The sequence below is a fragment of the Mesoplodon densirostris genome, chromosome 17 (assembly GCF_025265405.1).
Source record: "Mesoplodon densirostris isolate mMesDen1 chromosome 17, mMesDen1 primary haplotype, whole genome shotgun sequence".
NCBI lineage: Eukaryota > Metazoa > Chordata > Mammalia > Artiodactyla > Ziphiidae > Mesoplodon > Mesoplodon densirostris.
This window is the reverse complement of record NC_082677.1, coordinates 53,030,877-53,048,992: the sequence shown is the minus strand read 5'-3', so window position 1 is coordinate 53,048,992 and position 18,116 is coordinate 53,030,877. Positions and strand designations below refer to the sequence as shown.

The following is an 18,116-nucleotide window of genomic DNA, read 5'->3' as shown; positions in this document are numbered from 1 at the left end:
GAAGGAGGGCAGGGAAAGTCTAACAGGATTTCATTAGCTTTAGGGTCAAGTTACATGACAGAGTTTACAGAATCCGAAACCCATAGTGTCTACAGAGGAAGTGATCTTTTCTTCCACTGCTGGTTCTCCTCCAAAAATTAAAAAAATAGTTAAAAAAAAAAAAAAAGTAAAACTGGTTTTCACTCTCTTTTGGTACCTTCCATATGTTCAGACAGAGAGTTTGTTTTGCAGGGGTACTCAGCTTGGTAATCCAGTCTGGGTTCCAAAGAGCTTGCCTACTTTCAGGCTCTCTAGTCAATTTTCTGTGCATGCAGCATAAATACAATAAATAATAATGTTATATACCTGCTGCTTCCAAGGAGAAGAAATTGTACAAATATCAATTTCTGGTTTAACTTAACTGTATAGCTAAGTATTATGAGTTTTCTTTTTCTTGCTAAAATAATACAATGGTGGTTTGGCTTTTTTAAATTAAGAAATTAAAAGTAACATATTGAATTTTTTTAAATTTTTTAATTTTATTTGTTTGGCTGCTTGGGGTCTTCAATGCTGCACGTGGGCTTTCTCTAGTTGCGGTGAGCGGGGACTACTCTTCGTTGCAGTGTGCGTGCTTCTCACTGCAGTGGCTTCTCTTGTTGTGGAGCACGGGCTCTAGGCGCACAGGCTTCAGTAGTTGTGGCGCGTGGACTCAGTAGTTGTGGCTCTCAGGCTCTAGAGCACAGGCTCAGTAGTTGTGGTGCACGGGCTTAGTTGCTCCACGGCATGTGGGATCTTCCCGGACTAGGGCTCAAACCCATGTCCCATGCATTGGCAGGCAGATTCTTAACCACTGCGCCACCAGAGAAGTTCCCAAAAGTATCATACTGAATTTCTAATGCATGATTTTATACATTAGATATAGAAAATAATCCAAAATAACAGAGTTGCACATTTTAATCTAATGCAAAACCAAAGTAATTCTATAAGTGAAGAATGTTTCAATCATTATTAGAAAATGTTTACTATGTCTCTTTTGTTAAAGCAAGTCAAATAAAGGTTAAAGTGAAGAGTAACAAATGCTGATTTACTTAGAGATCAGCAAAAATAAATTGTCAGGTAGTAGGACTCTAGCTTCGCCTCCATTGCATCTATTAGGACAGGGGTCCCCAACCCCGGGGCCAGGACCCATACCGCTCCTCAGCCTGTTAGGAACCGTGCTGCACAGCAGGAGGTGAGCGGTGGGCAAGTGAGCGAAGCTTCATCTGACGCTCCCCATCGCTCCCCATCGCTGGCATTACCGCCTGAACCATCCGCTGCCCCCGGCCCCTCATCCGTGGAAAAATTGTCTTCCACGAAACTGGTCTCTGGTGCCAAAAATGTTGGAGACTACTGTATTAAGACTAGCGGTCTGAGGGAGTTCTAGGGCTACTGAGGTCCAAGATCAAAGTTCAGACTCTGGGTTGGATGCTTACTTAGCTCTAAGTTCCTAAGTCATAAACTGACCTAGCAAACGTTCTTGAAAACTGAGGCACTAACTACAATCCCTATGTGGTTAAAATCCATTATCTTATTATCAGTCTGACAACCATCCTGCTCTGACCAATGAGGAAACTGAGGTGTGGAGACCCTCCAGTACTTTCCATCTGTTTCCATCTGAGTAGTCAACAAAGGCAAAGGATGATGAACACACTCTGGAGCATTCCAAAACTAACCTAAAGTAGACTTCAGGGGGATTTCATCGTCATCATCATTTTGGGCTTGGGTTTTAAGAATGTACATGAATCTAAATAAAGTTAGGTGGACCAGGTTTATCTTGTGGCTTCCTATGCCCCTGCTATATCCCCACAAATCCCTAGTTGCTTTTTCTTTTCCAGCTTTATTGAGGTACAGTTGGCAACTAAAAATGTAATATATTTAAAAGTGTACAGCATAATAATTTGATATACATATATACCATGAAATGATTTCCACAACCAAGTTAATTAACAATCTATCACCTCACATAGTTACTTTGTGTGTGTGCATGTGAGAATGCTTTAGGTCTACTCTCTTAGCAAATTTCAAGTATACAATACAGTATGATTAACTATAGCCACCATGCTGGACATTAAATCCTCAGAATCCTTATTCATTCTATAACTGCAAGTTTATACACTTTGACCAACCTCTCTCCATTTCCACCAGCCTCTGGCAACCACCATTCTACTCTCTGTTTCTATGAGTTCAAATCCTTAAGTTTTTGAGAGCAGGATTAAATAATTTGCCCCAACATTTAGAACTAATGATTGATTGAGAGTTCAATCACACTCTGGTGATTCTTGATTCAAAACTTAGACCCCAGGTCCATGAATGACAGATGGCCATGACTGGCTTGGTCCAAGCCCAGGACATTTAAATCATGAAGTAGTGTATGATGTTTTTCACCCCAGACCTCCCTGCCAGCTGCCTCAGTCCTCTCTTGAGGTGACATTGTTAATAACTGGATCTCTGGGATACAAAAAAAAAAAAAAAAAAAGAACAAAATAAAACAAAACAAAACCCCTTGATTTCAGCATTTGGTGATTTCTGTGTTGTAAATAAACTCACCATGACTGATTTTCAAACCTAATGTCACTAAATGTGGAGATGAGAAGAGATACCCATAATCAGCTCTTGCATGCAAGAGTGAGCCTGTTCTAGCATTTTCATCTACCCATGCTCTGTTTAGTGTCTACTGCATTTTCTATTCTTGTTCTCAGTGAGCTATGAATCTCTATTATGGTTTCATTATAATAATATAATGACTTTCATTTATAGAAGAGTTATTACAAGTCAGACTTCTTCTAAATCTCCACATGCATTATTCATTTAACCCTCATGATGATGCTTGGACATAGAAAATAATTTTATCCCCACTTTATGGGTGAAGAAACTAAGGCAGTGGGCGACTGAGAAATTTATAAAAGGCCCCCTCTCAGACCAACCTATAATGGACTCTATGTGAAGGATCTTGTCATCTAATTTTTTAAAAATCTCCCAGGTAATGCTAATGTATGGCCAGGGTTGAGAACCATTGATCTAGAAAATAAAGCAAGAACCCTTGCTATTTGAAAAAAAATACAACTTTCCAATTGAATGAGGTTAACTGTATGTCAGATCTTGGATAAAGCTCAATTCATAATTCTACTCAGCTCTGTAGACACGCATCGTACATTAAAAAACCTTTGTGGAGGGACTTCTCTGGTGGTGCAGTGGTTAAGAATCTGCCTGCCAATGCAGGGGACACAGGTTTGAGCCCTGTTCTGGGAAGATCCCACATGCCGCCGAGCAACTAAGCCTGTGCGCCACAACTACTGAGCCTGCTCTCTAGAGCCTGCAAGCCACAACTGCTGAGCCGTGCTCCACAAATGCTGAAGCCTGCGCACTTAGAGCCCACGCTCCACAACAAGAGAAGCCACCGCAATAAGAAGCCTGCACAACGCAACGAAGAGAAGCCCCCGCTCACTGCAACTAGAGAAAGCCCGCGTTCAGCAACAAAGACCAAATGCAGCAAAAATAAAAATAAGTCAATTAATTAATTAATTAAAAAAAAAACCTTTGTGGAGATCAAATAAGAATGTGGGTAATCTTTAGGACGTGATAGAGTTTTTCTAAAAAAATATTCTAAGTATATATATATATCATATAAATAATATAAAATATAATATATATAATATAAAAATATTCTAGGTATATATTCAGAGAGTTTTAGCTCCTTAATAAACCACTCAAAATGTACTGCCAAAATGGGAGAATGATAGACCTGTACACTGAGGCCCAAAGACAGCTAACAACTGGCCCACTGCCCTGCTCAGAGGCTGCCTCCTTTGGGATCCTCCTTAACTCTGCTGAGCCAACAAACCCTCAAGCACCAATAGCAGCCAGTTGAAAACTGACTTAGTAGATGCCCTTGAATGGCTTTCCAGTATTTTCATGGCTATTTGTCTCACCTGCCATTTAGACTGTCAGCTCCTTGCAGCCAGAAACTAGCTAGTTCTCATCTCAAACCCTTGAGCAAAGTGATAGAACCAGTGGCTCCCAGGCCAAGGCCATGAAGAGAGGAATTCTGCCCCCAGAAGGCCATGCTATGTTGATATTCAATAAGAAAGAGTGGTTGACATGTGTTTCCCCAGAATGCTGGAGAATAGGATTTGTTATATAGTTCAAGACTCCAAATATCATTATCCTGAGTCATTGCACATTCACCTTCACAGGATCATAATAACCTGAAGAATTTAGAACAATGGAACGTCATAGCCTTCCAGTGTACAGCAAATACCTCTGCCACACACCATTTAATGTAAGTGAATGTGCATCTTCTTCCTAACAGGGGATAGAGCTTTAACACCATTTCAGACACAGGGCTCCATCCCCAAAATATACACTTAAAAATTCAGTGTTGGTAAGAGCCCAAATGTCAAAGCCACTCTCAAATAAGAAGGAACTCACATTTCTCAAGCCTCTAGATTTCCAGAACAAGTAATTCAATGAGGAGACATTCCAGTCAGAAACAACCACATCAGCTAAATAAGTCCCATCTTCCCTAAAGTTCTCTACCTACTTTGAGAAGGTCACTTGAAAGCAAAAATCAGTGTAAGGTTAAGGTTTCTTTGAAATACTATTAATAGTTGAATATAGCTAATAACAGTCAAAACGTGTTCTAAATCTCTATTTTATTTATTTATTTATTTATTTATTTTGTGGTACACGGGCCTCTCACTGTTGTGGCCTCTCCCGTTGTGGTGCACAGGCTCCGGATGTGCAGACTCAGCGGCCATGGCTCACGGGCCCAGCCGCTCCGTGGTATGTGGGATCTTCCCGGACCGGGGCACGAACCCATGTCCCCTGTGTTGGCAGGTGGACTCTCAACTACTGCGCCACCAGGGAAGCCCTAAATCTCTATTTTTATCCCTACATAAGCACAAACAAATAAGATACATAAATCAAATTGTGCTTACTATGTAATTTTAAAACTTTTTGAAAATATGGAGGCAAAACCATATTTAAATATTCATTTACCGTATTCATTTACCAAATAAACTACCAAGCCCAATTTAACTGAAATTATCACTGCTACTTATTGAGAGCTTCCCATAGGCTAGCCTTCATGGATACTTCATATCATCCAATCCTAACAGCAACTCTTTTACAGCTGGGCACTAAGGTTAATTGCCTGACTCATTCATTCATCTTACTTTAAAATGTTTGAGTTACTTATACGTGCCAGACCCTTCAGTGCTGGGGGTAAAATGGCAGGCAACGCCCGACTTGGATTCCAGCCCTCATGGAGCGTAGAATACAGCGAAGGAGACAGTTAATAAATGATCACTCAATTATATGTATGTTTGCAGCAGAGAAGGTCAGGAGAGGAACAAGGGAGGTTTGACCTAGTCAAAGGGTCAGAAACAAGGTTTCCTGAGAAAAAGACAACAGAGATTTGAAAGATAAGTAGGAGTTAACACAGCAAAAGGCCAGAAAAGTGAAAGGGGAGATTGCATATACAGAGGTAATAGTCACAGCAGCAAGGCAGAAAGCAGGGGGTGTGCAGTAACAGGAGGCTGGGAAGGAAAAGGGGCTGGACTGTAGGACCAGGAAGTTGGGTTAAGGACTTGGATCTTTAACCCAGGAATAATGAAAAGCCGGGAGAGGGGGTTTGAGCATCAGGGCAGCCCGATCAGATTGGCCCCAAATGACCTAGCCTGAACCTAATTCCAGATTTCTTAAACTCCCAACGTCTCTGGAACCTATTATGACATTTAACAGTTTAACCTTCAGTATCATTTTTTTTAGGAATGACGGCTAAAAAAAAAAAATTATTAGATCTAATTTTGCCCGTGCATGATTTTAACATCTTTTAGGGTATAATGTAAGTATGTTGCTGTACTGTAAACAGGGTGTGAAGAATATTTCTCAAAATTGCAAGGGGACTTTCACATAGAACATGAAAGGCAAAAATGGTTCACTATTTGGTGGCTTTCTTGAAGCTATTTTAAAAATGCATTGTTGAAGGTTAGCAAAGTGCTAACTTCTTAATTTGAAACTACAGATTAGTACTTAATTTTAATTATTAATATACTTAGACTTTTGCCAAATGCACTTTTTTCAGTAAAAAATTCATGAGTTTTCTTTTACCTATTCTTTAGCCCCCCATGATCAGCCTTTTTGTTAATTTCTTTATTATATAGTTTGAGAGTAGATGTTCCCTACAGATTTTCTTCCAAACACATAAAGTTTCCATAAAGACTTCTTTTTTTTAAAGATTTCTTTTTAAACTTTATAATATTTACTATTTCAGGGGTTAAAAATCATGGTCTGAACAAACTTATTTCAGTCACTTCCTAATAATTACACAAAACACAGTAGTAATTTCCAGGTTAATGGAATGACTCAAGTTCTGCCATTAAAAAAATCCAAAAACTCTTTATTTGCTTTAAGAAAATTAAGGCAAGGGACTTCCCTGGTGGTGCAGTGGTTAAGAATCTCCTGCCAATGCAGGGAACACGGGTTCAAGCCCTGGTCCAGGAAGATCCCACATGCCGTGGAGCAACTAAGCCCGTGCTTAGAGAGCACTCTAGAGCCCGTGAGCCACAACTACTGAGCCCGGTGACACAACTACTGAAGCCCACATGCCTAGAGTCTGTGCTCCGCAACAAGAGAAGCCACCGCAGTGAGAAGCCCATGCACCAAAACGAATAGCTCCCGCTCGCTGCAACTAGAGAAAGCCCACACACTACAATGAAGACCCAACACTGTCGAAAATAAATAAATAAATGTATATAAAAAAGGATGAAAGAAAATTAAGGCAAAAAATATTTACTTATTTTAATTACATTCATTAATTTCATTCATTTATTGGAAAGCACTTACTGAATGGATAACGTTTAGAGTGATTTTTTTTAAAGAATAAGATGGTGAAGAACCTTTCTATTTCAGTTCCAGCCCACTAAGTCAAAGGCAGTCCTGATATAGACTCCCTCAGGTCTTTGGAGCAGTTTAGCCTTTTGAAGAGTCACACCCAATACACAGTTTGTATAGAAAAGCTGGTTTATATAACACCACAATATTCTCAAATGATTCACAACTCACTGAAACTTCAAAATACTTCCTGTCCAAAGGAACAGGACAGGAAGAACAAATTGAATCTGCATGCACCCATATTCCATTTACCATATTGAACATTTTTAGACCTGACCTGTTAACTGAGATTATTAATTCAGGGCTGGCTGGCAGCCTGGATTTTATGGCATCTGGATTATAAGAATGGCCGTCATGGAATCTGTTTGACTAAATCTTCCTAAGAGAACAGGATGAACTTCCTACGCCCTTTTGATCACGTGTCCACATAATGGGAAGTATAAAACCCAAACTTCCTATTTATTCAGAGGCTAAAATCTTCCTACTGCTACTAAGCTTGGCCAGTAATATCCAAATACTCATTTCAATTTATGATTTTCACTTTAGCATCTGGGTTAAAAAGATTCCAAAATAAAGGGATCAAATGTTAAAAACAAACAGAATAAAACTAATAAACCTAGGGCTATTTGGGGACAGGCAAAGCAACAATGCTGTGGTCTCGACTGATTAGACTTTCTCTGCACACATCAGTCCTACAAAGAAAGAAGCTTGACTGTAAGGTCAAGGGATAAATATATTGGAAATATAATGAGAAAAATCATGTTGGACTGCAGAGAAATTTTGCCTTGTTACAGAAATTCAGTCCACTTTTGACTTTGCATAAATTGTAGTAATAAAGTGCATGGAGCCAGCAGGAAGACTGATTAACCAGTAGAAACCACCAGGTGGATTCAGGTTGAATATAAGATCTCTGAAAAAAAAGCCGAACAACCAGAGCCTCCAGTTTAAGATCAACCCATCAAACCACTTCTCTTACCCAGGGATAACTCCAGATCTTTCCCCCAGTTTAGTTAAGGATAAAAGGACATCACCAAAGAAGGTCAGATGCAGAGATAAGCTGTCCCCAGTCCTCCTAGGGATGTAGATAAGAACTCAAGTGTTCTATTTTGAATTCCTATTGCAGCCACTCCCAGTTCCCTCCAAAAGGTAGCAGCTATAGAATTTGGAGATTCAAAGCAATTCAAAAAAGTAAAATGACTACAGTCCTGGCTGTCAAATCAAAAGGTCATTACTGCAAAGCCGTTTCTTTAACTTAGGAAGGTCCCTCCCAGAGGAGTCCATGCATAAATTGTTTACTAAGGCAATTGGGGTACTAAATTGTTACTCGTGGAAGCAGTATACGCTGTTGGATTCTGGGCCATCTTTAAATACGGATACATGTATAACTCACCTTGGTTATAAAACTAAAAAAAAATTTAAAAAGTAACCAAATGATCAATATTCTTCTTTGTCTCAAAAACGCATCATATCACTGCAAGATATCTCTCTGGTTATCAAACCTGGGCCTGAACCCAGTAAGCCCAAGTGGTTTGGTCAATCTCACAAAGAAACTGGAAATAGAGTTGTTTAAAACTACATTCTCCCATTACTAAGACATAAATCAGAAGCTTAGATGGTTACGTGCAACCTTGAAAATATCTGACTTAACTTGGCCCACAGACCTACTGGTAAAGAAGCATGTCTACAGTGTCTACCAAAGACTGGGGGAGGCAAAATTCACGTCAGTTTATACACTGCCTCATTTGAAAAAAAACAAATTGAGGGTAATTATAGTTATAAAATGAAGTAAATCCAAAGAAATGAATACAGAAAATTAAATGAAGGCAGAGATGAGATCCCAAAAGTATGACAACACACAGTCCTGTTCAGTGGCTCAGACTAAGAAGGCATGTTACCTGGTCCCTCCAGAGAACTAAGAGGTGAGTACTGGTGTAGCAGGTGTTTCCAAGGATTGGACATTTTTCAACATCAGGGAACAGGAACACGTGTTCAAACATCAGGGGTGGCTCTCTAGAACCCTCCACAGCACGTTTGAAAATGGGCTTCATTGTGAAGATTTACATAACATCCTTTCAATATTTTAAAGTATCTTCCAAAATTAACCCCAATTATAATTTTGGCATGTAACATGAGAATCAATTTTGGGACACAATAGCTGCACCAAACACTTCATTGTGTGCGCATGCACACGCATACCTAGAAGGATAATTCCCCTTTGGAATGACAACTAAGTAAACTTTGGAGGCACAATATAGTGCTTTATACACCACTTCTGAAAGGTAGTAATAATAAATTAAATAGTAAGGAGTAAATTAGAAAGACTCCAATAGATTCTCATTTTTACCTTGTGCTTAAGTTACAGGTTAAATGTTTTCCCAGCTTGCAAACAGGAGGCTGCTGGGGAAAAAGCAAGATTACATGGGATTCCTTCTAGCTCATGAAAGATAAGTATAAGTTCCTAGATTCTTCTCTATTGATTCAGTAAAAATGGAAGGTACTCTCAGCAGCCGGAGGCTTCTAATTTAAATTCCATTTTATACTTTGAACCAGAACAACGTGTTTTCACAGAGTTCCTGCAGCGCTGGGAGCACAGCCTGGGCACAAGTGTCTCCTAAGAAGCAGCCATCGGGTGCAGGGGTTTGAGGAAGCGAAGAGAAGGCGTTTCATTCACCTGTTCTGCCGGAGACTTGGCCATATTCAGGCAGCGCGTTCCCACCAGCCTTGCACACCCTGGCTTTGGCCCCCAAGTCCGTCCCCTCGGTAAAGCCGGGGTTCTTCTGCACCTGGTACCTCATCTCACATTCAAAAGGAATGTGTCCGAGAAGAGGGTAGGGAAAGCCACCTGCTGTTGCACTTACATAATAAATGTCTTTTTATTCATTGTGAACCAGTCGGCCCAAGGTACATTTTGGAAGGAACCTCCGCCTGCCTTCGTTGAGTCCCGAGAAAGAAAGCCGCCTCAGCCCCGCGCCGGGCGGGCGGGCGCCCCCTGGTGGCCTGACGGGCCGTGAGCGCAGCGGCGCTTGAGTTCACCCGGAGGCTCAAAGGACTCGGGCGTCGGGCGAGCGGCCAGAGCTGGGGGGGGGCCCAGTCGTCCCGTGTCCTCAGGCCCGGGGACGCCGTGGAGCAGGCGGACGTAGCCCGGTCCACCCTCACCCGAGGGGTGGGGGGACGTAGGCCAGCGCCCGGAAATAACGCATGCCACTTCCCCTGCCACCTCTGGGTCCAAACCTCGAGCGAGGAGAGAGAGCCCTAGAGAAACATGGAGAAGGCAGGGCGAGAGTGCAGCGCGGCCGGGAACGGTCCGGGGACATTCCAGGACGAGAGCTCGGGAGAAGGCAACGAGTGCCAGGGCAGCTGTGAACGGATGTGGGCTGGAGCCGGACCCGGGAAATCTAGCACCAACCACGTTTTCCTAGCAGTTTCAAGAACTCTAACCCCAGCACGGCGAGATCGCAGGTGCTCTTCGGGAGTTTTGACCGTACTTCTCTGTAAAGTAAAACCATTCTGTAAAACATTAGAATCCAATATTAGGAGTGTGTGGGGAGGGGTGTTAATTTCCCACCGGTGCTCCCACGTGCAAGCACGTTTCTTAGTAAATGAACGGCAGTTAGAGCAGTGCATATGTATGCATTTTCTATCTTTATATATGTATACATATTTTCTTAAAGTGGGAAAACACAGACCACCTTCAAAATGGACAATAGGATCTTCTTGGGAAATGTTCTACGTGACAAGTAGAGTTGGAAATGAAGGGTGACTCTTTTGGTTAAGTGGAGGAGGACATCTGCAGTGAAACGGCGTGCCCCCTCCCATTTCAGAAGCCCGTGATGTCGCCCTTAGTAATCGTTTATGTGTGTATGACTGAATTAACTCATTTTAAGAAGGCCTGTATTGTAGAGTTTCCTTCCGCTGTTGCGTCAAACAAAACAGTAAGAAAGATCTTCAGAAAGCCTCCATCTGTAGCTAACTGCCCCTTTAAAAATAAAATCTAACATTAAACCGAAAAACTACACATCGACACAATCAAAAGCAAATCTCGGCAAGAGCAGAAGGCACTTGAAACTCGAATCTGCATTCCGTTCCTCTCGTACGCAGCTCTGAGGTGGGAGTGGCGGTTTGTGCTGGTGCCTGGTGTATAATCGGGTTAATCCAGTAGACAAAGAATAAACCAATAGCCCTCCCACCTCACTTCCCGCTCCCCTTCCCCTCCCCCTTCTTCTCTCCCCGTCGCCCCCTCGAGGGGGAACGGAAAAGGGGAGAGGTTGGCTTGCAATGGATTCCGAATAAAGTCTCAAAACCTGCAAATTGTTTTTAATGCTAACACTGCCTGGCCCGGATTAGTTTGAAATGTTCACTCCCTTTTCCTAGTGGCGGGGAGAAAGTTCCCTAAGTCCAGCCGAACTAAGGCTTGTCCTCGTGGCCCCTGGGGAAACCTTAAGGTCAGTGTTTCCTTGAAACTAGATAAACTGACCCCGCCGTGCCCAGCCCGGCCCCGCGGGCACCCCGCGTGACGGCGCCCGGGCAGCAGGACCAGCCTAGGGACGCGCGGGGCGGCGCAGTTGCCCTTTTGAATGCCTCCTGCGGCTCGGAGCGCTGGCGGGCGCTGGAGTGTGAGTGAATGTAGCCCCGCGGAGCCAATGAGCTGGGACCGGATGCGATATATCCTCTGGGACAACAACTGCTCTGTTCCGCCTCGGATCCACATGACGCCATTTACTGCTGCCGCGGCCGCCGCAGAGCTGCTCCCTGCCTCCTCCGGAAAGGCGAGGGCGCAAGCCAACGGCGAGCCCCCCCCCCGTCCGGGCCCCAGACCCTCCTCCTTCTCCTCCTCCTTCTCACCCACCGCCCCCGCCTCGGCCTCGCCGCCGCGCCTCCACAACGCCCAGTCTGCACCGCCGAGAGCTGCGCGCCGCAGCGCGAGCGGAGGAGAGGGGCCGGCGGAGCGCGCAGCGCCCAGGCCCCCGCGCCCGCCCGGCCCGCAGCCCTGCCGCCCCGCGCCCCCGCGCCGCCTCCGCTCGGACGCGACCGCGGCCGCGCGACTTGGCCATCTGGCTTTAGGTTCTCTGTAAGGCCGTTTTCTTTTCTCATTCGCTCATCTGCCAAGAAAGGAGACTCGCCGTTGGCGCTTTGGCCTCCAGTTCATTGAGAAAAAAGAGGAAATACTCCGCGTGCGCTTTTAGAAAGGGGGTCGCCTCCAGCCCCGAACTCCAGAGTGTTCATCGCCTGGGGACTTGGCTCCGGATTTTCCTCTCCTTTTCTCGTCCAGCCGATTGCTCGGAAGTTAGGCTGAAGCAGAGTTTAGAAGCAAGAGGGGGAAAAGTTTGCATCGGGGCTGGATTTATTTGCACATCGCAGGAAGAAGAGAATCCAACGGAGAGGGGTTGGTGCAAAGCCGCGATCACGGTGAGGCGCGTTTGGCTGGCTCTTCCCCTCCTGGCTCCGTGGCCGGCGCGTTGTGGGCAACATGGAGTAGGTGCAGCCGGACCGGGAGTGGGGGCTGTCTCTCCCCCGGCCTCCCTTTCTCTAACCCCGCAGGTTTTCCGTGGGGAACCCGGGAGCTGCCCGCGGGTCTGCCTCGCCTCGGGCTCGGTCTGCCTCGGCGGGGGCTGCAGTGCGCGCCGGGTGCAGTGTCCCCGACCCCACGCGCCCGCGCTCTGGGGGGTTGGGGTGGCGGACGGCTCGCGGCGAGTCGGGTCCCGGCGGTGCACTGGCCGCGAATTGGGCGCTGAGAGCGGGAGAGGGAGGGAAAACACTTTGTGTTTTCCAGGTCGCCGTTGCAGGCGCCCGCATTGCTAACCTGTTCCTCTCTGGGGAAGGCACGTCCTGAGAGAGGCTGTCCCGTGGCAGGGGCGCCGGGGTTACCGAGGGAGCGTGGGTCGCTCGCCTCGCGGGGGCAGCTAGACCTCGCGGGTGATAAAAGGACAGGGTGCCTGGTGGAGGGAGCCCCCGCCTCTGCTCGGTGTGAACACAGGCGAGCACGGAGCCGGGTGGGAGCGTCGCCCTGCCTGGCGCCGCGTCTCTGCGGTTCGGAAGTGCAGCTTTCTCTTTTTTCCGTTCGCCGTGGTCGGCTTGGGTCATGCTTTTTTTTATTTTTGGAAGATTGGGCCGACCCAGCACAGGAAGAAAGTCATCAAGCGGTCGCGATCGTTTTCCATTACCTGAAAGTAGGTGGCAAAAGAGGCTAGGGTTTGTTCCCCCCCCCCTTTTCCTTTGATGGGCTGATCCACTTTTTTTGTTGCTGCTGCTGTTTCTTAATTCGGAATCTTGTGCGTTTTTACAAAGCGGTTTCTGTGTCGGTTTGCCCCACCCTTGCTTGTGCTTAAGTCCTTTCCCCCTAATCCTTAGTCTGATCACACACTGTCCTTAATGGGGGTTTCAAAGCGCTTTCAAAGCGGGGGGCGGGGGGGGCGGGGGCGAGGGAGCGGGGGAAGGAGGGGTGCTGCGAAGGAGGCCAGGGATAAGCAGAAATCACTCTACCCGCAAAGATGCTACTTTGCACTGCAAGCAAATCTGCGCGGAAAGTTTCCAGCTTAGGGATCTGGGTCTTGCACGCCCGGCGTGGGACCCTGGAAAATGTTCTTTCTTTTAAAAGCATTTTTTATTTGACTTTAAGAAATATATACATGTGTATAGATATATATATATGTATTTTTTTTAATATATAGGCGTTTGCAGATTGCAGGCAGTGCCCCTTCGGTCAGCGCAGGGTGGAGTCGCCCGGTGTGCATGGGTTAGACCTCGAAGTCCCGGCTCTATGTCTAAGGCAGGGCTTTCTTCCTCGCGGCGTCGGGGCTGGAAACCAGCGCCCCGTGTTCGAGGGCCTTAGCCGGAACGTGCTGCGATGGGCGGTGTGACCTCCGCCTAAGGGTGGAGTGGCTCCCTCTTGGAGCTGGGAGGCAGTTCTCTGGGGTGGGGGAGATTCTATCTGGGAATGAAGAGAGGGGGAAGCGCGCTCTAGCGTTTCAGGGCACGTCCCCTTCAGAGGCGCCCGCGCCCCCCCGCCTGTCTGTCCGTCTCGGAATTGTGCGCCGGGGGGGCCAGCTTGGCTTCTGGGCTGCGTCAGTCCTCCCGGAAAAAAGTCCCTTGGGGCTCCGACTGTGTGTCCCACCTGCTGGGGACCGTGTCGGGGCGCAGATAGAGCCGATAAACGGAGTGAAAGCAAAGAGCAGAGCGATCTCGTCTAGCCTCTCTGTTGGAACTGAGATCCGGTCTCCAGCTCTGCCTTTTTCCGAATTGGAAGGCGTGTGTTACCTGCCTGTGTCTCTTTTCTAAAAAGCCAGACTGGATGAAGGTCCACTTTTGCGCGTTTTTAGTCATTGTAGACTTGGTTGGCAAAGGCGGTGGTAGTTTTGAAATTTTACAGAAAGGTGGCAATTTAAGCGGTTACGTGTCAGGGTGATAGATTTGAGATGTGACACTTGCATTTTTAAAACACTTCCTATTACCGCCAATCAGTTTATGTCCTCAATTATTAGGTTCTTGGAAATGGGCAAAGTAGTTAAGATTTTGGCAGAATTTACAATGTTCTCCTAGGCTCTCAGGTTGTACAATATGTGATTCTCAAGTTGTTGGGAAGTTGAAAATAAGTTCCTGTCTTTTTGTTGCTCCTGGTGTAAGTTTGCTTTATTGTAGTCCTGGCACCTGACAGGATTTGAATTGGTGTGTTTTTCATTCTATAACTTTGTGCTACTGTGTGGTAAATGATAATTCATGATGGTTGTATAAAATGTATAACTATTCCTGGGGGGGGTATTTACTTTTTTGCATGTCAGATTCATCCTATGAGGTTTTATAAAGTTACAGAATAGTTCAAGGTATTTGATGTAAAAGCAGACTTAATTAAGAACCAAGAATTTCTAGGCTGTATTTATTGATGTTTAAGGCAAAAATGACCATGATAAGTTGAAACCTGTTTCAGAATCTGAAAAGGTATTCAACTTTTGAAAATGTCAGTATCAATGTTATATTCCAACACTACTTTCCCACAGTGTTTTACATGGAACCTGAACCTTGCAGATTTTATGCTTATTTGAGTAAGGAATTGTTACTTACACGATTGAAACAAAGATCGGCTTGGTGTCACCACACATCACAGGATTAAAGAATTGTTGATGCACAGCCATAATTTTTACTTTTTGGTACAGGCGTGGATCAGATGGCTGTCCGAATACCCTCCACAGCAACTCCGCTTCGAAGCCTGTTTCTCTAGGGGAAGTGGGGAGTGAAGAGTTAACTCAAGGGGGTGGAGAGTGGGAAGTATCCTGGAGTGTAAACCGTCTCCTTCCTCTTGGTTTCCGCAGGAATTCAGATGTGTTCTAAGCCTGCAGGGGTGAGCACACTTCCAAGACCTGATGGAGGCCAGAGCTCAGAGTGGCAGCGGGTCGCAGCCCTTGCTGCAGGCACCCCGTGACGGTGGCAGGCAGCGCGGGGAGCCCGACCCCAGAGACGCCCTCGCCCAGCAGGTACACGTGCTGTCTCTGGATCAGATCAGAGCCATCCGAAACACCAATGAGTACACAGAGGGACCTACCGTGGTCCCCAGACCGGGGCTCAAGCCTGCACCTCGCCCCTCCGCTCAGCACAAACACGAGAGACTCCACGGTCTGCCTGAGCACCGCCAGCCCCCCAGGCCTCAGCACTCACAGGCCCACGCTTCTGCGAGGGCCACTCTGTCCAGGTCCGTCAGCACAGTCAGCTCGGGGTCTCGCAGCAGTACGAGGACAAGTACCAGCAGCATCTCCTCTGAACAGAGGCTCTTGGGATCATCCTTCTCCTCGGGGCCTGTTGCTGATGGGATAATCCGGATGCAGCCCAAATCAGAGCTCCAGCCAGGTGAGCTTAAGCCGCTGAGCAAGGAGGATTTGGGGCTGCACGCCTACAGGTGTGAGGACTGCGGCAAGTGCAAATGTAAGGAGTGCACCTACCCAAGGCCTCTGCCATCGGACTGGATCTGCCACGAGCAGTGCCTTTGCTCGGCCCAGAACGTGATCGACTACGGGACCTGCGTGTGCTGTGTGAAAGGCCTCTTCTATCACTGTTCTAACGATGACGAGGACAACTGTGCCGACAACCCGTGTTCCTGCAGCCAGTCTCACTGTTGTACACGGTGGTCGGCCATGGGCGTCATGTCCCTCTTTTTGCCTTGTTTATGGTGTTACCTTCCAGCCAAGGGTTGCCTTAAATTGTGCCAGGGGTGTTATGACCGGGTGAACAGGCCTGGATGCCGTTGTAAAAATTCAAACACAGTCTGCTGCAAAGTTCCCACTGTCCCACCCAGGAACTTTGAAAAACCAACATAGCATCATTAATCAGGAATATTGCTGTGATAAGGATTGTTCCCTTTTTTTTTTTTTTTAACACACACATATGCAACCAACTAAACAGTTAGAAATCTTGGCACTGTTGATAGAGGGTTGGGATATCCTTTGCTGTTTGCAGTGAAATGCTTTTTGTCCATGTGCCATTTTAACTGATACGCGTGTTAGAATTCAGCTAATGGAGCTCAGAGTATGTGATGCAGATCTTGGCAATGTTGCATAAGCTAAAGCAACAGACACTCCTAGGCAAAGTTTTTGTTTGTGAATAGTACCTGCAAAATTTGTAAATTAGCAAATGACTTTTTTTCCCCCATTGTTTTCTCCAGAGATAATGTGCTATATTTTTGTATATACAATAATATTTGCAACTGTGAAAAACAAGTTGTGCCATACTATATGGCACAGTCACAAAATATTATACTAATATGTTGTACATTCGGAAGAATGTGAATCAATCAGTATGTTTTTAGATTGTATTTTGCCTTACAGAAAGCCTTTATTGTAAGACTCTGATTTCCCTTTGGACTTCATGTATATTGTACAGTTACAGTAAAATTCTACCTTTATTTTCTAATTTTTTCAACATATTGTTTAGTGTAAAGAATATTTATTTGAAGTTTTATTATTTTATAAAGAAGAATATTTATTTTAAGAGGCATCTTACAAATTTTGCCCCTTTTATGAGGATGGGATAGTTGCTGCAAATGAGGGGTTACAGATGCATATGTTCAATATAAAATAGAAAATATATTAACGTTTGAAATTAAACTGAGCTGGATTGTCTTATTTTACCTTTTCTTTTGTTTTTTGAAGTGAAAAAGAAACCATTTTATGTCAAGGATAGCATTTCAGTGAAATTGTTTCACTTATCTATGAGATTATCTTATGGTTGCTGCTTTAAAGTAGAGTGGAGATTTGGTGATTTTCAGAGATAACTCTAGCCGTCAGGAGAGAAATAGCTGAGCACCTGACTCACTTAATAGTATTAATCATATGAGGGCTCATTTTTGGCTCCTGTTGTTTTACTGATTTGCAGACTAGCCTTTGTTTTGCAGGTTAAAAAAAAAAAGTCTTAACTTACTCATTCAGGAGACTTCCCTAAAAGATGAACCATTAGACTTTTTCTTTATATACAATATTAAGAATGAATGTCATAAGGCTAATTCAAGACCAGAGAAATGAGTTCATTTCAACAAATATTTATTGACTGTCCTCTGTGTGTCAGGCATGCAGTATACTCAGATCAATGCTTATAACTGAGGCAAAAATGTTTTCTTGACTTAGCAGATCATGACTCTGTTTTTTCTAGTCTCTTTGGTTTTAGACTCTTAAGTTTATCACCATGATACCAAGTTCCTTAATGTTAGAAAAGACATGGAAAACATAACTTCTTTTGGTTCAGGCACTTGGTATCATGAAATTTCATCCTGTATTGGCCTAATAATTCAAGCACAAGCAGGCCAACTTGAGAGGCCCTGTTGTATTTATTTAATCAAATTATCCAGAAAATTGTTAGATTTTACACTGGGAAAAGATGCAGTATGGCAAAAAAAGTCAGTGTTTGTGGTTATCTTCTGGACGCAAACACACAGCAAGCTGCTAAAAGCCCATCTTGACAAATATTGGGTTTTCTTACTTGTAATAAATCACTTGATTAATTAGTCACTTTGTGGCTGATTTTTTTTTTTCCCAAAGCACAACCTTTTGCTGCCAAGAATCACCGGAAGTCTAGGAAATGATTTACCTGACATTATTGTTTAATCTCTCGTTTCCTGTTCTAAGGCTCCTTCTCTTAGGTTAAGAGGTCTTAGTACAGGCTGTCTTCTGTTTTGTTTTTTGAAACTGGCTTTCAAGAAACTATATAGCCTCCTAAACCAAGACATT

At 44.8% G+C, this 18,116-nt stretch overlaps 1 protein-coding gene across 1 annotated transcript; it reads left to right on the top strand.

Moving 5' to 3' along the window:
- Positions 1-11,934: 11,934 nt before the first annotated feature.
- Positions 11,935-17,000, top strand: SPRY2 (sprouty RTK signaling antagonist 2). The gene is made up of 2 exons (XM_060080201.1): positions 11,935-12,318; positions 15,216-17,000. Exon 2 carries the CDS (start codon positions 15,267-15,269, stop codon positions 16,212-16,214), a length of 948 nt encoding a protein of 315 aa, XP_059936184.1. The 5' UTR covers positions 11,935-12,318; positions 15,216-15,266; the 3' UTR covers positions 16,215-17,000.
- Positions 17,001-18,116: the final 1,116 nt, after the last annotated feature.

Coding starts and splice junctions, on each gene's coding strand:
- SPRY2 (XM_060080201.1), top strand. CDS start 15,267: ATGGAGGCCAGAGCTCAGAGTGGCAGCGGGTCGCAGCCCTTGCTGCAG.